The following is a 15,986-nucleotide window of genomic DNA, read 5'->3' as shown; positions in this document are numbered from 1 at the left end:
AAAAAACCTTTTCTCAACTAACACCTAACCTGAATGTCCTCGATTTAGCGAAAAACCAGCTCAATGGTCCTGTAGAAAAAAGCTTCAATAATTATAACATCAACGAGTTTCGATTGGATGGAAACCAAACCTGAGTGATCTCGGGGACAATCCATTCGAAGGCAACGGTATCATTAGAAAACTGGATTTATCAAGAAACAGATTATCGAAAATCGGAACAAATCTCCGAGGCATCCAATACCTCCTCGAGTTACATGTGAACGACAATGGAGTAAGCATTCAAGAGTTAAGTTTGATAGGTAAGGACCTCCGTACAGTTTCAATTTCCGCCGAAAATTTGGTATCCCCTGATGATTTGCTAAAAAATGTTACGCTCAATGAGCTTCACTTGCTCGGCCCGCTGTTTTCTAGCTTGACATCCGATTTCTCTCAAACCAACAAAGAGTACTTAATAGATTTAACTATTTCAAACAACAAAGAACTTTCGAAACTCTCTGCGAATGTTTTTAAAGATCTAAGCGAGCTAGAGAGGCTCACACTTGCAAACAACAGTTTGGTGACGTTGGAACCGGGAGTCTTTGATCCACTTGTTCTACTTGAGTTATTGAATATTTCCGATAATCCGCTAAAAACGCTGGACACGAAACTGTTCAACAAAACCACCCGGCTCACTACGTTGATTTTGCCTAACGTAAATGTGACCAACCTGCCGCTAGGTATATTCGACAGCCTCGTCGACCTGGTTAATCTCGATTTGAGTAGTAATAAGCTCTCCGAAAGGAATCTTCAGTAAGCAGTACCCTCTGGAGAGTCTTTCTCTAGAGGAGAATGTAATCGAACTATTGGATCCGGCCGTTTTTGATGGAGTTTCGCGGTTGAAGAATATCAACCTCAGCCGCAACAAGTTAAGCACGCTACACCCTCAGCTGTTCGGCAACCTTTTACAAATTGATGAACTCGATCTTGGTTACAACAAGTTCGAGACGTTCGATCTGACAGCGACAGGTTTTCAGAAAATACAGAAAACCCTAACCATGGATGGAAATGCCCTTACGTCGTTAAAAATTTCACCAGCCCTTGAAATTTTGTCCGCAGACGACAACCAACTGTCCACGATCGAAGTAAGCCAAACGAAAGAATCTCCCAGCGTTCATTTTTGTGCAGTTTGAAGCTTTAACAGATCTGCACGTTTCCTTCAATAACTGGAAATTCGAACTGGAAATTGGCGCTATTTCCATGCAGCTACAAGCCCTCCGAGAGCTAAGTGTATCGCACGGCCACGTGCAGCGGGTCAAAACCGATGGAATCAACGAACAAGACGCTCTCACCTATCTGGACATTTCGAACAACAATCTCACGAGCCTTGGCTTGGACGCATTTGGAAAGTTTCCCTCGCTGCAACTGCTTCGTGTTTGGAGGAAACCGATTCGATACGTTCTCGATATTGGATCTGCTCGTGGTATTCCAAGATCTTGAAGCAGTGGAAATGTAATTTCCTTCGTACCCTGGAAGCACCGATGCAACGATCTCTTATCGAGTATTTTTTTTAAACCGGAAGGAAAAGAGACTCAGCTTCGTTGCATCAAGGAATCTACTTATTATGATCGCAACTACAGGATGAAATTCACTTTAAGAAATCAAGAATATGTTTAATCTGCAATTGAATGCATTTCATATCATATCATGACTAATCATATCATTACTAATGGAATTATCTTGTTACCGAAATATAAGGTTTGATTTGAAAGAAATTGTTTTTTGAAATCGAAATTTTCGAGTCTTGAATTGGACGCATTCGGAAAGTTCTCTTCACTACAGATTTTCGTCTTTGGAGGAAAACGTTTCGAAACGTTCTCTTTTTCGTATCTACTCGCGATATTCGAAGAACTGAAATCTGTCGAGCTTGAAGGAGCGCAACGAATGTTATGAAATAGAGGCGAATGTAGCTGAAAGGCTCAAAGCCTCTATAAAAATAAACCAACAACATCATTGAAGGAGCGCAGTGGAAGTGTGGACTCCTTGGAAGCGTCGATGCAAGCATCGTTCATTGATCTGTGGTTGAAATACAAAGGAACGGGGACTCATTGCATCTAGGGAGCTGAAGGCGTTTGGTGCACTTAAAATAAAGTTCAATGATGCTGGATAATAAATATTTTAGGGTTGTACATTGCGCAAATGAATTTAATTTGACTGTTTTTTTGATTAAAACTAGTGCATGGTTGACTGAAAGATTTTTATTGCTCTTTCTGTGTCATACATAAAACTTTTACCAGCTTTTAGCGCTAATTTTTTACTTACAAATTACAGGTTCAAAAACTAAGGTAAACTGTCGCTATTTTTCTAATTAATAGGTTTAACTCACACACAAATTTGCACTATCACACCCTTAAATTATAATTACGTTTGATGTCCGAACAGCCAAAATTAATGTTTTGTTATTAAACAACAATAAAAAGGACAAAGCGAACTTTGTGTGAGCTATGTATCTTTATGCCTTTTAAATACAAATTGTCTCCAAGTACTGATTTGAAGTTTTATTGGTTGTTTTAAACATATTGAAGATAATTCAGCTTTTAGTCTCAATTCCATGCTGGTGGATAATCGGCAGTGGGCTGTTTTAACGAAAGGAAGTATGAGTAAATGAGCCAGTTTAATAAGAGATTTCTTATAGGGTTCTTCTTATTAACTGGAGCCAGTTTAATAAGAGGTTTCTTAAAGAAATGAAAATAAAAACATGGAAAGATCAAATGGCAAATCGTAGCACGATTTATTATGTAATGCCAGTTGTGCATATAAGCCACACATCAAGTAGGAAAGGCAAACGAAACAAACTGCTGGAACTGAGCCATCCATGTAAAACATTATCTGCACACCACAAGAAACACAAGGTCGATTTTCGATAACTTCTACGAGCTGTCTGACCTACTGATACCCGCTAGCAGGTTTGGAAATCATGAACATATGTTTGACTTTGCAAGATTAGTGAGCTTTAACTTTACGTGTTGTTAAAAACAGAGACTTAAGATTAGCAAATACAGCATGCATTAAAGGGATATGACCAATATTTTGTTGTCCTGAAACTATTCAATGCATGAAATAAGATGAACATTGAGAAAATGAACCAAAACAGGAACAAAACATAACGCATTCTATTGGTTTTTGTTCTACCGTATGCGTGATAATGTTTGCATCATTTAGCAATAACAAAATTTGAAATATCCTCAAAAATTTTAGGATGTTGTTTTTTCATTTCCATTGTCCAATTTGTGGCCATTGTAGTCTCCATGCGCTTGCGGAATGCACTGCTGGTTCTAAAAATGTAGGTTAGGTCTAATTCTCTCGAAAAACATTCTGGTCAATGTTTTCCGGAGGCTTGTCATACTTGGGTAGAGTTTAAGTTGAACTTCATAAAGCGCCATATTGAGTAACCCGGAATTCAGCATGGTGGCCACATATCTTTTGACCAGAACATTAGCTGTTCCTGCCTCTAGTTTTGGGTGGGTTTCGAGGGATGGGACAGAGCCCCATGGATAGTTATCCAACCTTATCCCTGGCCAAGACCTTTTCCACTGTCCACCGGAATTTTTTAACAATATAATTTTTTTTTTTTTTTTTTGTTTCATAGAGCATTTTATTTTAGAGAACCATCTGTGAAGAAGAACCATAAGTCTAAACGTTGACTTCTTTACAACGCGTAAAATTTAAGGAATTCGAAAAACAATGTTCATTGAATTTACAAAAAAAAAATTAAGTAAAGCAAGGAAAAGTCAGTATACGAATAAATGTGCATATCAGAACACTTCCTAGAAACAATGAGCAGTATCAGCAGGCTATATACTAGCAGCTATTTAATGTCGGACGCCTAAAAATCGTGTAACCTTGAAATTGTTTTCATTTCCTCTTTACTAATATGCAAGAACAATAATTGTAAATGATTTATCTGTGAAAGTGATGGGAAGAAAGTGAAGGAAACATTAAACTATAACTTTTCGTTGTCTTCCAAACTTGTGTTGCTAGAATTATTTCAGAATATCTAAAGATAAGGTTCCTAGTTCCTAGGTATTAACGAAAGCCAATGCAAACGCTACCAAATAATAGAACAATGTTTTGGAACATTATTATTTTGCATATTTATACAGTAAAAACTGGAAGAAAAAAAAACTGAAACTAATTTGGTGTCGTTAGTAATAATGAGGAAGAAAATAACGTAACTGAATGAAAAAAAATTGTTCAATGTGTAAGAGTCCGACTTTGGTTGCCTGTCACTGTATGCATTTTATCAACGTCATTGAAATAAGCAGAGTATGGAAAACAAACAAAATTGTGCTCAATCGGCACTTTGGGGCATGGTTTGAACAAAGATAAGGTATGTGGGGTTGCCCTTACACCATCAATCAGGGAGGATGTAGCCAAAAAGTAAAAAAAAGTTCCGCTTGCAGTGTTCGTTCTAAGCATTCGTTGATAAGTGGTGCAAAATAAACGAAAGGTTAGCCGATAATTAACTCAATGTCTGTGTGTTTTTTCGTCCCAAGATGTTTGTGCAGCTGTCCTCAATGACGCGTGCACAATGACCATATTGCAATCTTTCTTATTATTATTTTTTTTATTTTGCAATAATCAGGACTGCGAGGGTTATATAAGAGTGAGGTTATCCCCCAGCCGAACCCAGGATCGTTGTTTGCGCCTGAAGGGTACAAACTGTGTCAGTTCCAAAAGAAAATTTCAGTAAGTTCGAGAGTGCCCTCACTGTAGGGGTAGTAGTTCAAAAATGTGGCTCAAAACAAGGTAAGTCCTAGGCAGGTGATATTTTGCAACATCAATATTATTTTTCGCTCAAACCAGTTCTACAAGATTCTTGTGTAAGTAAACTGTGACTGTGTTCTTCTGTTTCTCCAGCGCGCTGACATTCCTGTTGCTCTGTGTTGTCCTTCAAACAGCCAGTGCAATCGAAGAGACCAAATTTGAGTGCAAACAATGGACGTGTGAATTCACCAACATCTACTTCGGCTCACCGGAGGAAACGGTGGTGGGTTTTAGGTATAAAAAATTTTTCCCACTCCAATCTCTAGACTCCTAAGAAGGAATTCAATTTAGAGTTAGCAAAGCTATGAAATTTCATTAACAATGAGGAAAGATGTTTATTTCGAACCCAGTAACTATGTAATTATTATTCACATTTTATTGTATTTTTATGTCCTACCCAATAAACTATACTACTACTACTACTACTACTACTCACCGGAGGAAACGGAGAACTTCACTATCGATTACGATCTGAATAACAATTATTATGTCAAGTTCACACAATCTTATATTCCTACTATTCCTCCTAAACTGTTCGTAGAAAAGCACAATATGCAGTTTCTCACGATTGATGAGTGCGATTTGTACGAGATCCGGCCCAATGCTTTTAAGAAAGCTAAATCGCTTGCAATACTCAAGCTTAGAGAAAACCGTTTGGAGAAGCTGTACAGCGGCATGTTCGAAGGTGCGAATAAGCTGAATTTGCTCGATGTTGGTCATAATCGGATTAGTAGCATTGAGAACAACACATTCGCTGGTGTTCGGAGGTTATTGAGGCTCCAGTTGAACCAGAATCGTTTTTCGGCCTTACCGAAGGATGTGCTGAAGCAACTCCCTATCCCAGAAACTTTGAATGTGGAATCCAATTTGATCAGCGAGTTGGAACAGGGTGTTTTTGCCAATATGGGTAGTTTGCAAAGCCTGGAACTTGGACACAATTTATTGCGCACGTTGGAAGCAGGTGTATTTACAGGATTGGGAGAACTGCTAGACTTAGAGCTGTTTCATAACCTATTGGACAGTATCAACGAGCAAGCATTCGCACCGCTTACCGAACTAGAATCGTTGGATTTGAGACACAACCACTTAAAAACATTGGCGAAGGACACTTTTGCGCAACTCACCAAGTTGAAGAATCTACGTTTAGATGGGAATTTTTTCACTGAAGTGGAAGCGAGTGTATTTGCGAATAATCGTGCCTTGAGATGGCTATCCCTCGATAGCAACGCCATAAGTGAACTCGCAAACGGTACATTTGGCAGCTTGGCAAACTTGCAAACTTTATCGCTCGATAACAATCGGTTGCGTCAGATTGACCAATATAACCTCGATGCTAAGAGCTTGGAACACCTTTCGCTCCGAGGCAATTTACTGAAAAAAAATTCAACCAGGCACATTCGATGAAATCACCAGTTTGGAGCATCTCAATTTGGAAAACAACCTACTTACATCAATAGACGGTGGTCTGTTCCGTAAACTTCGCCGCCTGGAGCAGCTTAATCTCAAGGGAAATAAAATCGAAGAGCTACGAGCAGGAGCACTGGCAGGTCTAGGTGGCCTGCAGAAGTTGAGCATCGATAGAAACGCTATTAAAACAATTGATGAACACTTCTTGAACGACACACAAACGCTGGGAACATTCTCGATAGCGGATAACTTCGTGCAACAGATTCCTGCCCGGCTCTTCGCCAAAAAAGATTCCTTAACGGAAATTACGCTGGCAAACAACCTCATTGAGGAACTGAAACCAGGAACCTTCAGTTTCAAGGCCGATAATGAAGTTATGTTGAACCTAGAACGGAATCTGCTGGTGCGACTGGAAGATAATGTTTTCAACATTAGCAAACTGGAATCCCTCAACCTGAATGACAACCATATTGAAGAGATTTCGGAAAAAGCGTTCGAAAAACTAGTTGACTTGAGAAAACTGCAGCTAGATGGAAATCTTCTGCGCCATATTCCTGCTGCCATCAACAAAACAACGGCACTAGAATCTCTCTCGATTAAGAACAACCCACTGGAAACGATACAAGCAGACCAGTTCAGCCAGTTAAAGCAGCTAATTACATTGAACTTGACAACCGATCATATCGAAACATTTGAGGCCGGATGCTTCCGTGGCCTACAAAATTGCGTTTCTACCTCAGAATGTGTTCGGGGATGTACGGGAACTGAAAAGTCTGATCATCGATCAAACGGACTTCTCGGTATTCAACGGTTCCCAGTTTCAGGCATTGGACCAAATCGAGTACCTATATGTGAATCATAGTATCCTGTCCGAGAGCGATGTAGTGTTTTTGTCGAGTTTTGACTAACTTGAGATACTTTCAATCGAAAACACAGAGATACCATCCAACGGTAGTCTTTTCAAATCTTTACAAGCTTTGGAAAGTGTCTATTTGAAGGACAATTTCCTCACCACTATCGGCGAAGACTTCTTTGCAGGGGCACCTAAGCTAAAGGAGATTGATTTGACGGAAAATCAATTAACCTCGATCAGTACCAAAGCGTTCCAGGGACTCAAGGATCTGAGTGTGCTTCGCATCGGCCCGTACAGTGGTGTGCTGAAGGACATTGTCGCCGGGAACAAGCAATTGGTAACACTTACCCTGGAGGACGTGGACTTTTCTACCCTGTCGGATCAGTTTTTCTCGGTTACCAGAAAGCTACAAACACTAAAGATTCGCAACAATCCCAACTTATCACAGCTTAAACCTACTTGGTTCAAACATATGTACTACTTGAAGGATTTGGACTTATCAAGCAACAACATTTCGCAAATTAGCGCAGAAATCTTTGAAAGTGTGTTTAAACTAGAAGCAATTTATCTGAACAACAATCCCTTGAAATCTTTAGATAAATTGGTGTTCAAGAATTTCCCATACATTCGAAAGTTGGGCCTTGAAAACATAACGCTCACCGAGCTTCCATTTGAAATATTCGACGGGCTGTATAAGCTTGAAGAGCTATACCTTGGCGCCAACCAACTATCCAACCTTCAGAATGGAACTTTCCGACAGCTGATTTCTCTAACAACTCTTGACTTGAAATATAATTCGATCCAGTACCTGGGGCCGTTCCTGTTTGCTGATAACCCACGCCTTAGGAAGGTCAATCTGTCTCACAACAAGTTGCAATACCTTGACACTAGCCTCTTTGCTCGTCAGCTGGCGCTTCAAGAGTTGGATATCTCCAACAACTTCTTCTATGCCTTCAATCTTCAACAAATGAGCTTCGGTCCAACACTGAAATATTTGTTCATCGATTCTAACATGCTTATGTCACTGGTAATCACACCTTACTTGGAGCAACTTACAGCCGATAGCAATCACCTCAAAGCGATCGTTGTAGACAAATCGCCTTTCTACAAGCTAACCAAGCTGTCGATAAATAGCAACCAATTTGAGAGTGTTTCTCAACCGGCTTATCCGTTCTACAACTTGAAGGAGCTATCAGTGGCCCAAAATGTCATCCCGGGGATCCATCTACCGACAATCCTTAGCAAACTACCTAGGCTGAATTTCCTGAATGTTTCCCTTTCCGCTGTTGGCACTTTTGGATCTGCAAACGAAGTGAAGCAAACGCGTCTGAAGGTGTTGGACCTATCGAACAACACACTCACTGCGGAAGAGGTCGAGAGGGTGAAAAACCTGCCAGGACTGGAAACCTTTACCATCGGAGGCAACCAATTCGACCACTTTCAGGCTGATGTGGTGCTGAACAATCTGCCGAAGCTGAAAACTCTCGGACTGAGTAGCTCAGAGTTAACCTGCGGTTTTACGAAGAACATCGAAGGGCTAGCAAAGCAATTGCACTTCACCGTGGAAACTTATTCTGACACCGATCTGTTTAAGGAGAATTGTGGAGGACAAACAGAATAAGAGGATACGTTTGAAAGGAATGGAAATGATGGACATACAGTTTATTGATTGAAAAATATAAAGAATTTGATATATTCATTTTGATTCATCAGCTCAGTAAAAGAGAAAGAAAAAGTTTTGGTATTTACATAATTGTATTTAAAGCATGGTTATGGTTTGTGTTGTATGTAAAACTGCAGTCCTATTAGCATTAGAATTCGTAAGCGAACGTAGGTCAAAACTTCAATGTGGCCAACCTGCCGCTAGGTATATTCGACAGCATCGTCGACCTGATTAATCTCGTTTTGAGTAGTCACTTCTGAATCGATCGGGCTTGAAGGAGCGCAGTGGAAGTTTCCTTCGCACCTTGGAAGCGTCGATGCAAGCATCGTTCATTGAACATTTGTTGAAATACAGAGGAACGGGGACTCATTGCATCTAGGGAACTAAAGGCGTTTGGTGCACTTAAAATAAAGTTCTATGATGCTAGATAACAAATATTTTAGGGTTGTACATTGCACAAATAAATTCAATTTGACTGTTTTGTTGATTTACAATTGTGTATGGTTGACTCAAAGATTTTTATTGCTCTTTCTGTGTCGCATATTATTAACTCGCATTGAATATAAAACTTTTACCAGCTTTTAGCGCCTATTTTTTACTTACACATTATAGGTTCAATAACTAAGGTAAACTGTCGCTATTTTTCTAATTAATAGGTTGAACTAACGCACAAGGTTGTACTATCACACCCTCAAATTATAATTAGGTTTGATGTCCGAACAGCCAAACTTAATGTTTTTTTTGTTCAACAACAAAAAAAGGACAAAGCGAACTTTGTGTGAGCTATTTGATAAGAGGTTTCTAGAGGACATGAAAATAAAAACATGGAAAGGTCACATGTCAAATCGTATCACGTTTAATTATGTAATCCCAGCTGTGCATATAAGCCACATATCAAGGAGCAAAGGTTAACGAAACAATCAGCCGGAACTGAGCCATGCATGCACAACATTATCTGCACACCACAAGGAAAACAAGGTCGAAATTCGATAACTCGGACGAGTAGCCTGACCTACTGATACCCGTTAGCAGGTTTGGAAAAGATGAACTCGTATGTTTGACTTTGCGAGATTTGTGAGCTTAAACTTTTTTGTATGAGGCACGACATCCCCAAATGGGACAAGGCCTCTCTCCGTAGAGTTTTCGGTGACCGAAAGACGGTATATTATAGATCGGTGATCAGCCGTTCCTAATACCGGGGGGGTGCCAGACTCGAGATTCGATCCCACAACCGTGGCGTGGTGTTTTCCTCACGCTTCCGCTGCGCCATAGGCACCCCAGCTTAAACTTTAGGAGTTGGAAAAAACAGAGATTTAATATTAGGCTAGCATTTATATTGGCACATGCAGCAAAAAGGCGATATGATTAGGGTTGTGTAAATCAGATTCAGATTCATGAATCCGAATGAATCTTTGCATTTAAAGAATTCATAAATCTTTCGTCGAGAGATTTATGATTCTCAAAGACTCAGCAACTGATGCAAATGATCGGCCAAAAATGGACAGAAGGACCCCACTTTTTCTTTGGTCGCATGCTCCACGGCTATGAATGAATCGTGGAGATTCGAGACAGATCCATGAAAGATTCATGAAGGTTCATGACGGTTTCGAAAGATTAATTACGCTTTTTATTTTTATTAAGCATTAAGAAGGTTAGAATCCGCAAAGATTCATGAATCCATCTGAATGAATCTTAGGTGAAAGATTAGATATGACTATTATTTTGTTGCCCTGAAACTATGCAATACATGAAATAAGACAAACATTGGGAAAATGAACCAAAACAGGGACGAAACATAACGTATTTTATTGTTTTTTGTTCTATGTCGATGATTATAAAGCGCGTAGAAGAGAAGTTTAGTTTTTAGTTTAGAGAACCATACGTGTGTTCATACACCGACATAAGAGATAAGTCTAAACAGTGATCTACAACGAGTAAAATTTAACGAATTCGAAAAACAATATTTATGATTTTTGCAAAAAAAATTAAAGAAAAGCGAGAAAAGTCAGTATACGAATCAGTATACGGAAAAGATGCACATTCCAACGCTTCCTTCCAAGTTTTCATTCCCTCTTTACTAATACGCAAGAACAATAATTGTAAATGATTTATCTGTGAAAGTAATGGGAAGAAAGTGAAGGAAACATTAAACTATAACTTATCGTTTTCTTTCGCTAGAACGAAACATTAAAGTATAACTTATCGTGATGTTGCTAGAATTATTTTAGAAGATCCTAAGAAAAGATTCTTCGGTAATGACAAGCGCCAACGCAATCGCTACCAAATAATAGAACAATAATTTATATGTGATTTGTAAGATGCTCGAATTTTACGCATGATTTAAAGTAAAAACTTTTTTGAATTGTTTCGCAACATGCTGTCTAAATTAAGTGTTTTGGACCATTATTATTTTGCATAATTATACAGAAAAAAAACTGAAAGAAATGGAGGAAGAAAATAACTTAAGTGAATTAAAAAAGATCGTCTAAAGTGTAAGAGTCCGACTTTGATTGCCGGTCACTGCATGCATTTTATCAACGCCATTGAAATAAACAAAGTATTGAAAACAAACAAAATTGTACTCCATCAGCACTTCGGGGCATGGTCTGAACAAAGATAAGGTGTGTGGGGTTGCCCTTACACCATCAATCAGGGAGGATGTAGCCAAAAAGTAAAAAAGTTCTGATTGCAGTAAACATTCTAAGCATTCGTTGATAAGTGGTGCAAAACAAACGAAAGGTTAGCCGGTAATTAACTCATTGCCTGTGTTTTTATCGTCCCAGAATGTTTGTGCAGCTGTCCTCAATGGCGCGTGCACAATGAACATATTGGAATCTTTCACAGTGCTGCAGATAACCAGGACGGCGAGGATTATATAAGCGTAAGGTTATTCCCCGAACCTAGGATCGTTGCATGTCCCTGAAGGGTATAAATTGTGTCAGTTCCAAACGAAAATTTCAGTAAGTTCGAGAGTGCCCTCACTGTAGGGTAGTGGTTCCAAAATGTGGCTCAAAACAAGGTAAGTCCTAGGCAGGTGACATTTGGCAACATCAATATTATTTTTCGCTGAAACCAGTTCTACAAGATTCTTGTGTAAGTAAACTGTGACTGTCTTCATCTGTTTCTCCAGCGCGCTGACATTCCTGTTGCTCTGTGTTGGCCTTCAAAACGTCAGTGGAGTTGAAGAAGCCAAATTTGAGTGTAAAAAATGGTCGTGTGAATTCACCAACATCTACTTCAGATCACAGGAGGAAACGGAGAACTTTACTATCGATTACGACCTGGAACACTATCATCATGTCAAGTTCACACAATCCAATATTCCTACCATTCCTCCCAAGCTGTTCGTAGATAGAGATGCTATCGAGCAGCTCACGATTCTTGACTGCGGTTTGTATGAGATCCGGGCCAATGCCTTTAAGAAAGCTCAGTCACTTAAAACACTCACTCTTAATGGTAACCGGTTGGAGAAGCTGTACAGCGGCATGTTCGAAGGTGCAAGTGAACTGAAATCGATCAACATTGCTCGTAATCGGATCAGTAGCATTGAGAACAACACATTCGCTGGTGTTCGGAGGTTATTGAGGCTCCAGTTGAACCAGAATCGTTTTTCGGCCTTACCGAAGGATGTGCTGAAGCAACTCCCTACCCTAGAAACTTTGCATATGGAATCCAATTTGATCAGCGATTTGGAAGAGGGTGTGTTTGCCAAGTTGGTCAATTTGCGACGACTAGAACTGGGACACAATTTACTGCGCACATTGGCAGCAGGTGTATTTACAGGATTGGGAGACCTGCGAGATCTAGAGCTGTTTTATAACCGATTGGACAGTATCAACGAACAAGCATTCGCACCGCTTACCGAACTGGAATCGTTGGATTTGAGTCACAACAACTTAAAAACATTGGCGAAGGATACTTTTGCGCGCCTGACCAAGTTGGAAAAGCTACTTTTAAATGGTAATTTTATCACTGAAGTGGGGCCGGGTGTATTTGCGAATAATCGTGCCTTGAGATCGCTTTCCTTCGATAACAATGCCATAAGTGAGCTCGCAAACGGTACATTTGGCAGCTTGCCAAGCTTGCGAAGTTTATCCCTTGCGAATAATCGGTTGCGTCAGATTGACCAATATAACCTCGATGCTACGAGAGTGGAAGACCTTTCACTCGAAGGAAATTTGCTGGAAAAAATTCAACCAGGCACATTTGATGAAATCACTAGTTTGGAGTATCTCGATTTGGATAACAACCTGCTTACATCAATAGACGGTGGTCTCTTCCGTAAACTTCGCCGCCTGGAGCAGCTTAATCTCAAGGGAAATAAAATCGACGAGCTACGAGCAGGAGCATTGGCAGGTGCAGGAGGACTGGAGTATTTGTACATCGATAGAAACGCTATCAAAACAATTGATGAACACTTCTTGGACGACACACCAGAGCTGCAAACATTCTCTGTAGCGGATAACTTCGTGCAACAGATTCCTACCCGGCTCTTTGCCAACAAAGCATCATTGAAGGAAATTACGCTGTCGAACAACCTAATTGAGCAGCTGAAACCAGGAACCTTCAATGGCGTGGCCGATAGTGCCGTTACGTTGAACCTAGAGCGGAATCTGTTGGTGCGACTGGACGTTAATGTTTTCAACGTTAGCAAATTGCAGTCCCTCAACCTGAATGACAATCTTATTGAAGAGATTTCAGAAAAAGCGTTCGAAAAACTAGTCGACTTGAGAAAACTGGAGCTAGATGGAAATCTTCTGCGCCATATTCCCGCTGCCATTAATAAAACGACAGCACTAGAATCTCTCTCGATTAAGAACAACCCACTGGAAACGATACAATCAGACCAGTTCAGCCAGTTGAAGCAGCTAATTACATTGAACTTGACAACCGATCATATCGAAACATTTGAGGCCGGATGCTTCCGTGGCCTGAAATCGCTTGAAACACTGGAACTCGAAGGTGATAAACTTGCTTTCCTACCTCAGAACGTGTTCGGTGATGTACTGAAACTGAAAAGTCTGATCATCGACCAAACGGACTTCTCGGCATTCAACGGTTCCCAGTTTCAGGCATTGAAGCAGATCGAGTACCTGTACGTGAATCAAAGTATCGTGTCCGAGAGCGACGTAGAGTTTTTGTCGAGTTTTGGCAAACTTAAGCTGCTTTCAATCGAAAACACAGAGATACCATCCAACGGTAGTCTTTTCAAATCTTTACAAGCTTTGGAAAGTGTCTATTTGAAGGACAATTTCCTCACCACTATCGGCGAAGACTTCTTTGCAGGGGCACCTAAGCTAAAGGAGATTGATTTGACGGAAAATCAATTAACCTCGATCAGTACCAAAGCGTTCCAGGGACTCAAGGATCTGAGTGTGCTTCGCATCGGCCCGTACAGTGGTGAGCTGAAGGACATTGTCGCCGGGAACAAGCAATTGCTAACACTTACCCTGGAGGACGTGGACTTTTCTACCCTCTCGGATCAGTTTTTCTCGGTTACCAGAAAGCTACAAACACTAAAGATTCGCAACAATCCCAACTTATCAGAGCTTAAACCTACTTGGTTCAAACATATGTACTACTTGAAGGATTTGGACTTATCAAGCAACAACATTTCGCAAATTAGCGCAGAAATCTTTGAGAGTGTATCTAAACTAGAAGCAATTTATCTGAACAACAATCCTTTGAAATCTTTAGATAAATTGGTGTTCAAGAATTTCCCATACATTCAAAAGTTGGGCCTTGAAAACATAACGCTCACCGAGCTTCCATTTGAAATATTCGACGGGCTGTACAAGCTTGAAGAGCTATACCTTGGCGCCAACCAACTATCCAACCTTCAGAATGGAACTTTCCGACAGCTGATTTCTCTAACAACTCTTGACTTGAAATATAATTCGATCCGGTACCTGGGGCCGTTCCTGTTTGCTGATAACCCACGCCTTAGGAAGGTCAATCTGTCTCACAACAAGTTGCAATACCTTGACACTAGCCTCTTTGCTCGTCAGCTGGCGCTTCAAGAGTTGGATATCTCCAACAACTTCTTCTATGCCTTCAATCTTCAACAAATGAGCTTCGGTCCAACACTGAAATATTTGTTCATCGATTCTAACATGCTTATGTCACTGGTAATCACACCTTACTTGGAGCAACTTACAGCCGATAGCAATCACCTCAAAGCGATCGTTGTAGACAAATCGCCTTTCTACAAGCTAACCAAGCTGTCGATAAATAGCAACCAATTTGAGAGTGTTTCTCAACCGGCTTATCCGTTCTACAACTTGAAGGAGCTATCAGTGGCCCAAAATGTCATCCCGGGGATCCATCTACCGACAATCCTTAGCAAACTACCTAGGCTGAATTCCCTGAATGTTTCCCTTTCCGCTGTTGGCACTTTTGGATCTGCAAACGAAGTGAAGCAAACGCGTCTGAAGGTATTGGACCTATCGAACAACACACTCACTGCGGAAGAGGTCGAGAGGGTGAAAAACCTGCCAGGACTGGAAACCTTTACCATCGGAGGCAACCAATTCGACCACTTTCAGGCTGATGTGGTGCTGAACAATCTGCCGAAGCTGAAAACTCTTGGACTGAGTGGCTCAGAGTTAACCTGCGGTTTTACGAAGAACATCGAAGGGCTAGCAAAGCAATTGCACTTCACCGTGGAAACTTATTCTGACACCGATCTGTTTAAGGAGAATTGTGGAGGACAAACAGAATAAGAGGATACGAGTGAAAGAAAGGGAAATGATGGACATACAGTTTATTGATTGGAAAATATAAAGAACTAAGCTGCAAGCATGTTAATTTGATATATTCATTTTGATTCATTGGAAAGATCAGCTCAGAAAAAGAGAAAGAAAATGTTTTGGTATTTACATAATTGTATTTCAAGCATGTTTATGGTTCGTGTTGTATGTAAAACTGTAGTCCTATGAGCAGTAGAATTCGTTGGCGAAAATAGGCCAACTATATAGTTCCCTCGCAAAGTTTTGTTCGTTAGTCGAAGGAAGAACATTTCTTTCAATGGTTCTCGGGTTTGGGCGTTTACCCACTAGGCAGCTCGAAATATCGTCCTACGCGCGTTAAAAACGTCCTACGTGCGGAACAAACGTTCTACTTTTTTGTATAGGGGTGAAACAAATGCAATACGTTTTCGAGCAGTCGTCCTACTTTGTCCTACTTCCCATACAAAACTGCTGGATGTTTGTTTCATTTTAGGACGTTTTTGGGACGATTGCTCGAAATCGCCTAGCGGGT

At 40.4% G+C, this 15,986-nt stretch overlaps 2 protein-coding genes across 2 annotated transcripts; both read left to right on the top strand.

Moving 5' to 3' along the window:
* Nucleotides 1–4,768: 4,768 nt before the first annotated feature.
* LOC131264924 (protein artichoke-like) lies at nucleotides 4,769–8,684 on the top strand. The gene is made up of 6 exons (XM_058267187.1): nucleotides 4,769–4,785; nucleotides 4,897–5,037; nucleotides 5,154–6,166; nucleotides 6,261–6,907; nucleotides 6,951–7,091; nucleotides 7,209–8,684. Exons 1-6 carry the CDS (start codon nucleotides 4,769–4,771, stop codon nucleotides 8,682–8,684), a joined length of 3,435 nt encoding a protein of 1,144 aa, XP_058123170.1.
* Nucleotides 8,685–11,728: 3,044 nt separating this feature from the next.
* LOC131264923 (protein artichoke-like) lies at nucleotides 11,729–15,448 on the top strand. The gene is made up of 2 exons (XM_058267186.1): nucleotides 11,729–11,745; nucleotides 11,857–15,448. The coding sequence occupies exons 1-2, from the start codon at nucleotides 11,729–11,731 to the stop codon at nucleotides 15,446–15,448; spliced, it is 3,609 nt and encodes a 1,202-aa protein (XP_058123169.1).
* The last annotated feature ends 538 nt before the right edge of the window (nucleotides 15,449–15,986 follow it).

The sequence above is a fragment of the Anopheles coustani genome, chromosome 2 (genome assembly GCF_943734705.1).
Source record: "Anopheles coustani chromosome 2, idAnoCousDA_361_x.2, whole genome shotgun sequence".
In the NCBI taxonomy this organism is placed as follows: Eukaryota; Metazoa; Arthropoda; class Insecta; order Diptera; family Culicidae; genus Anopheles; species Anopheles coustani.
This window is presented reverse-complemented; position numbering and strand designations above follow the sequence as displayed.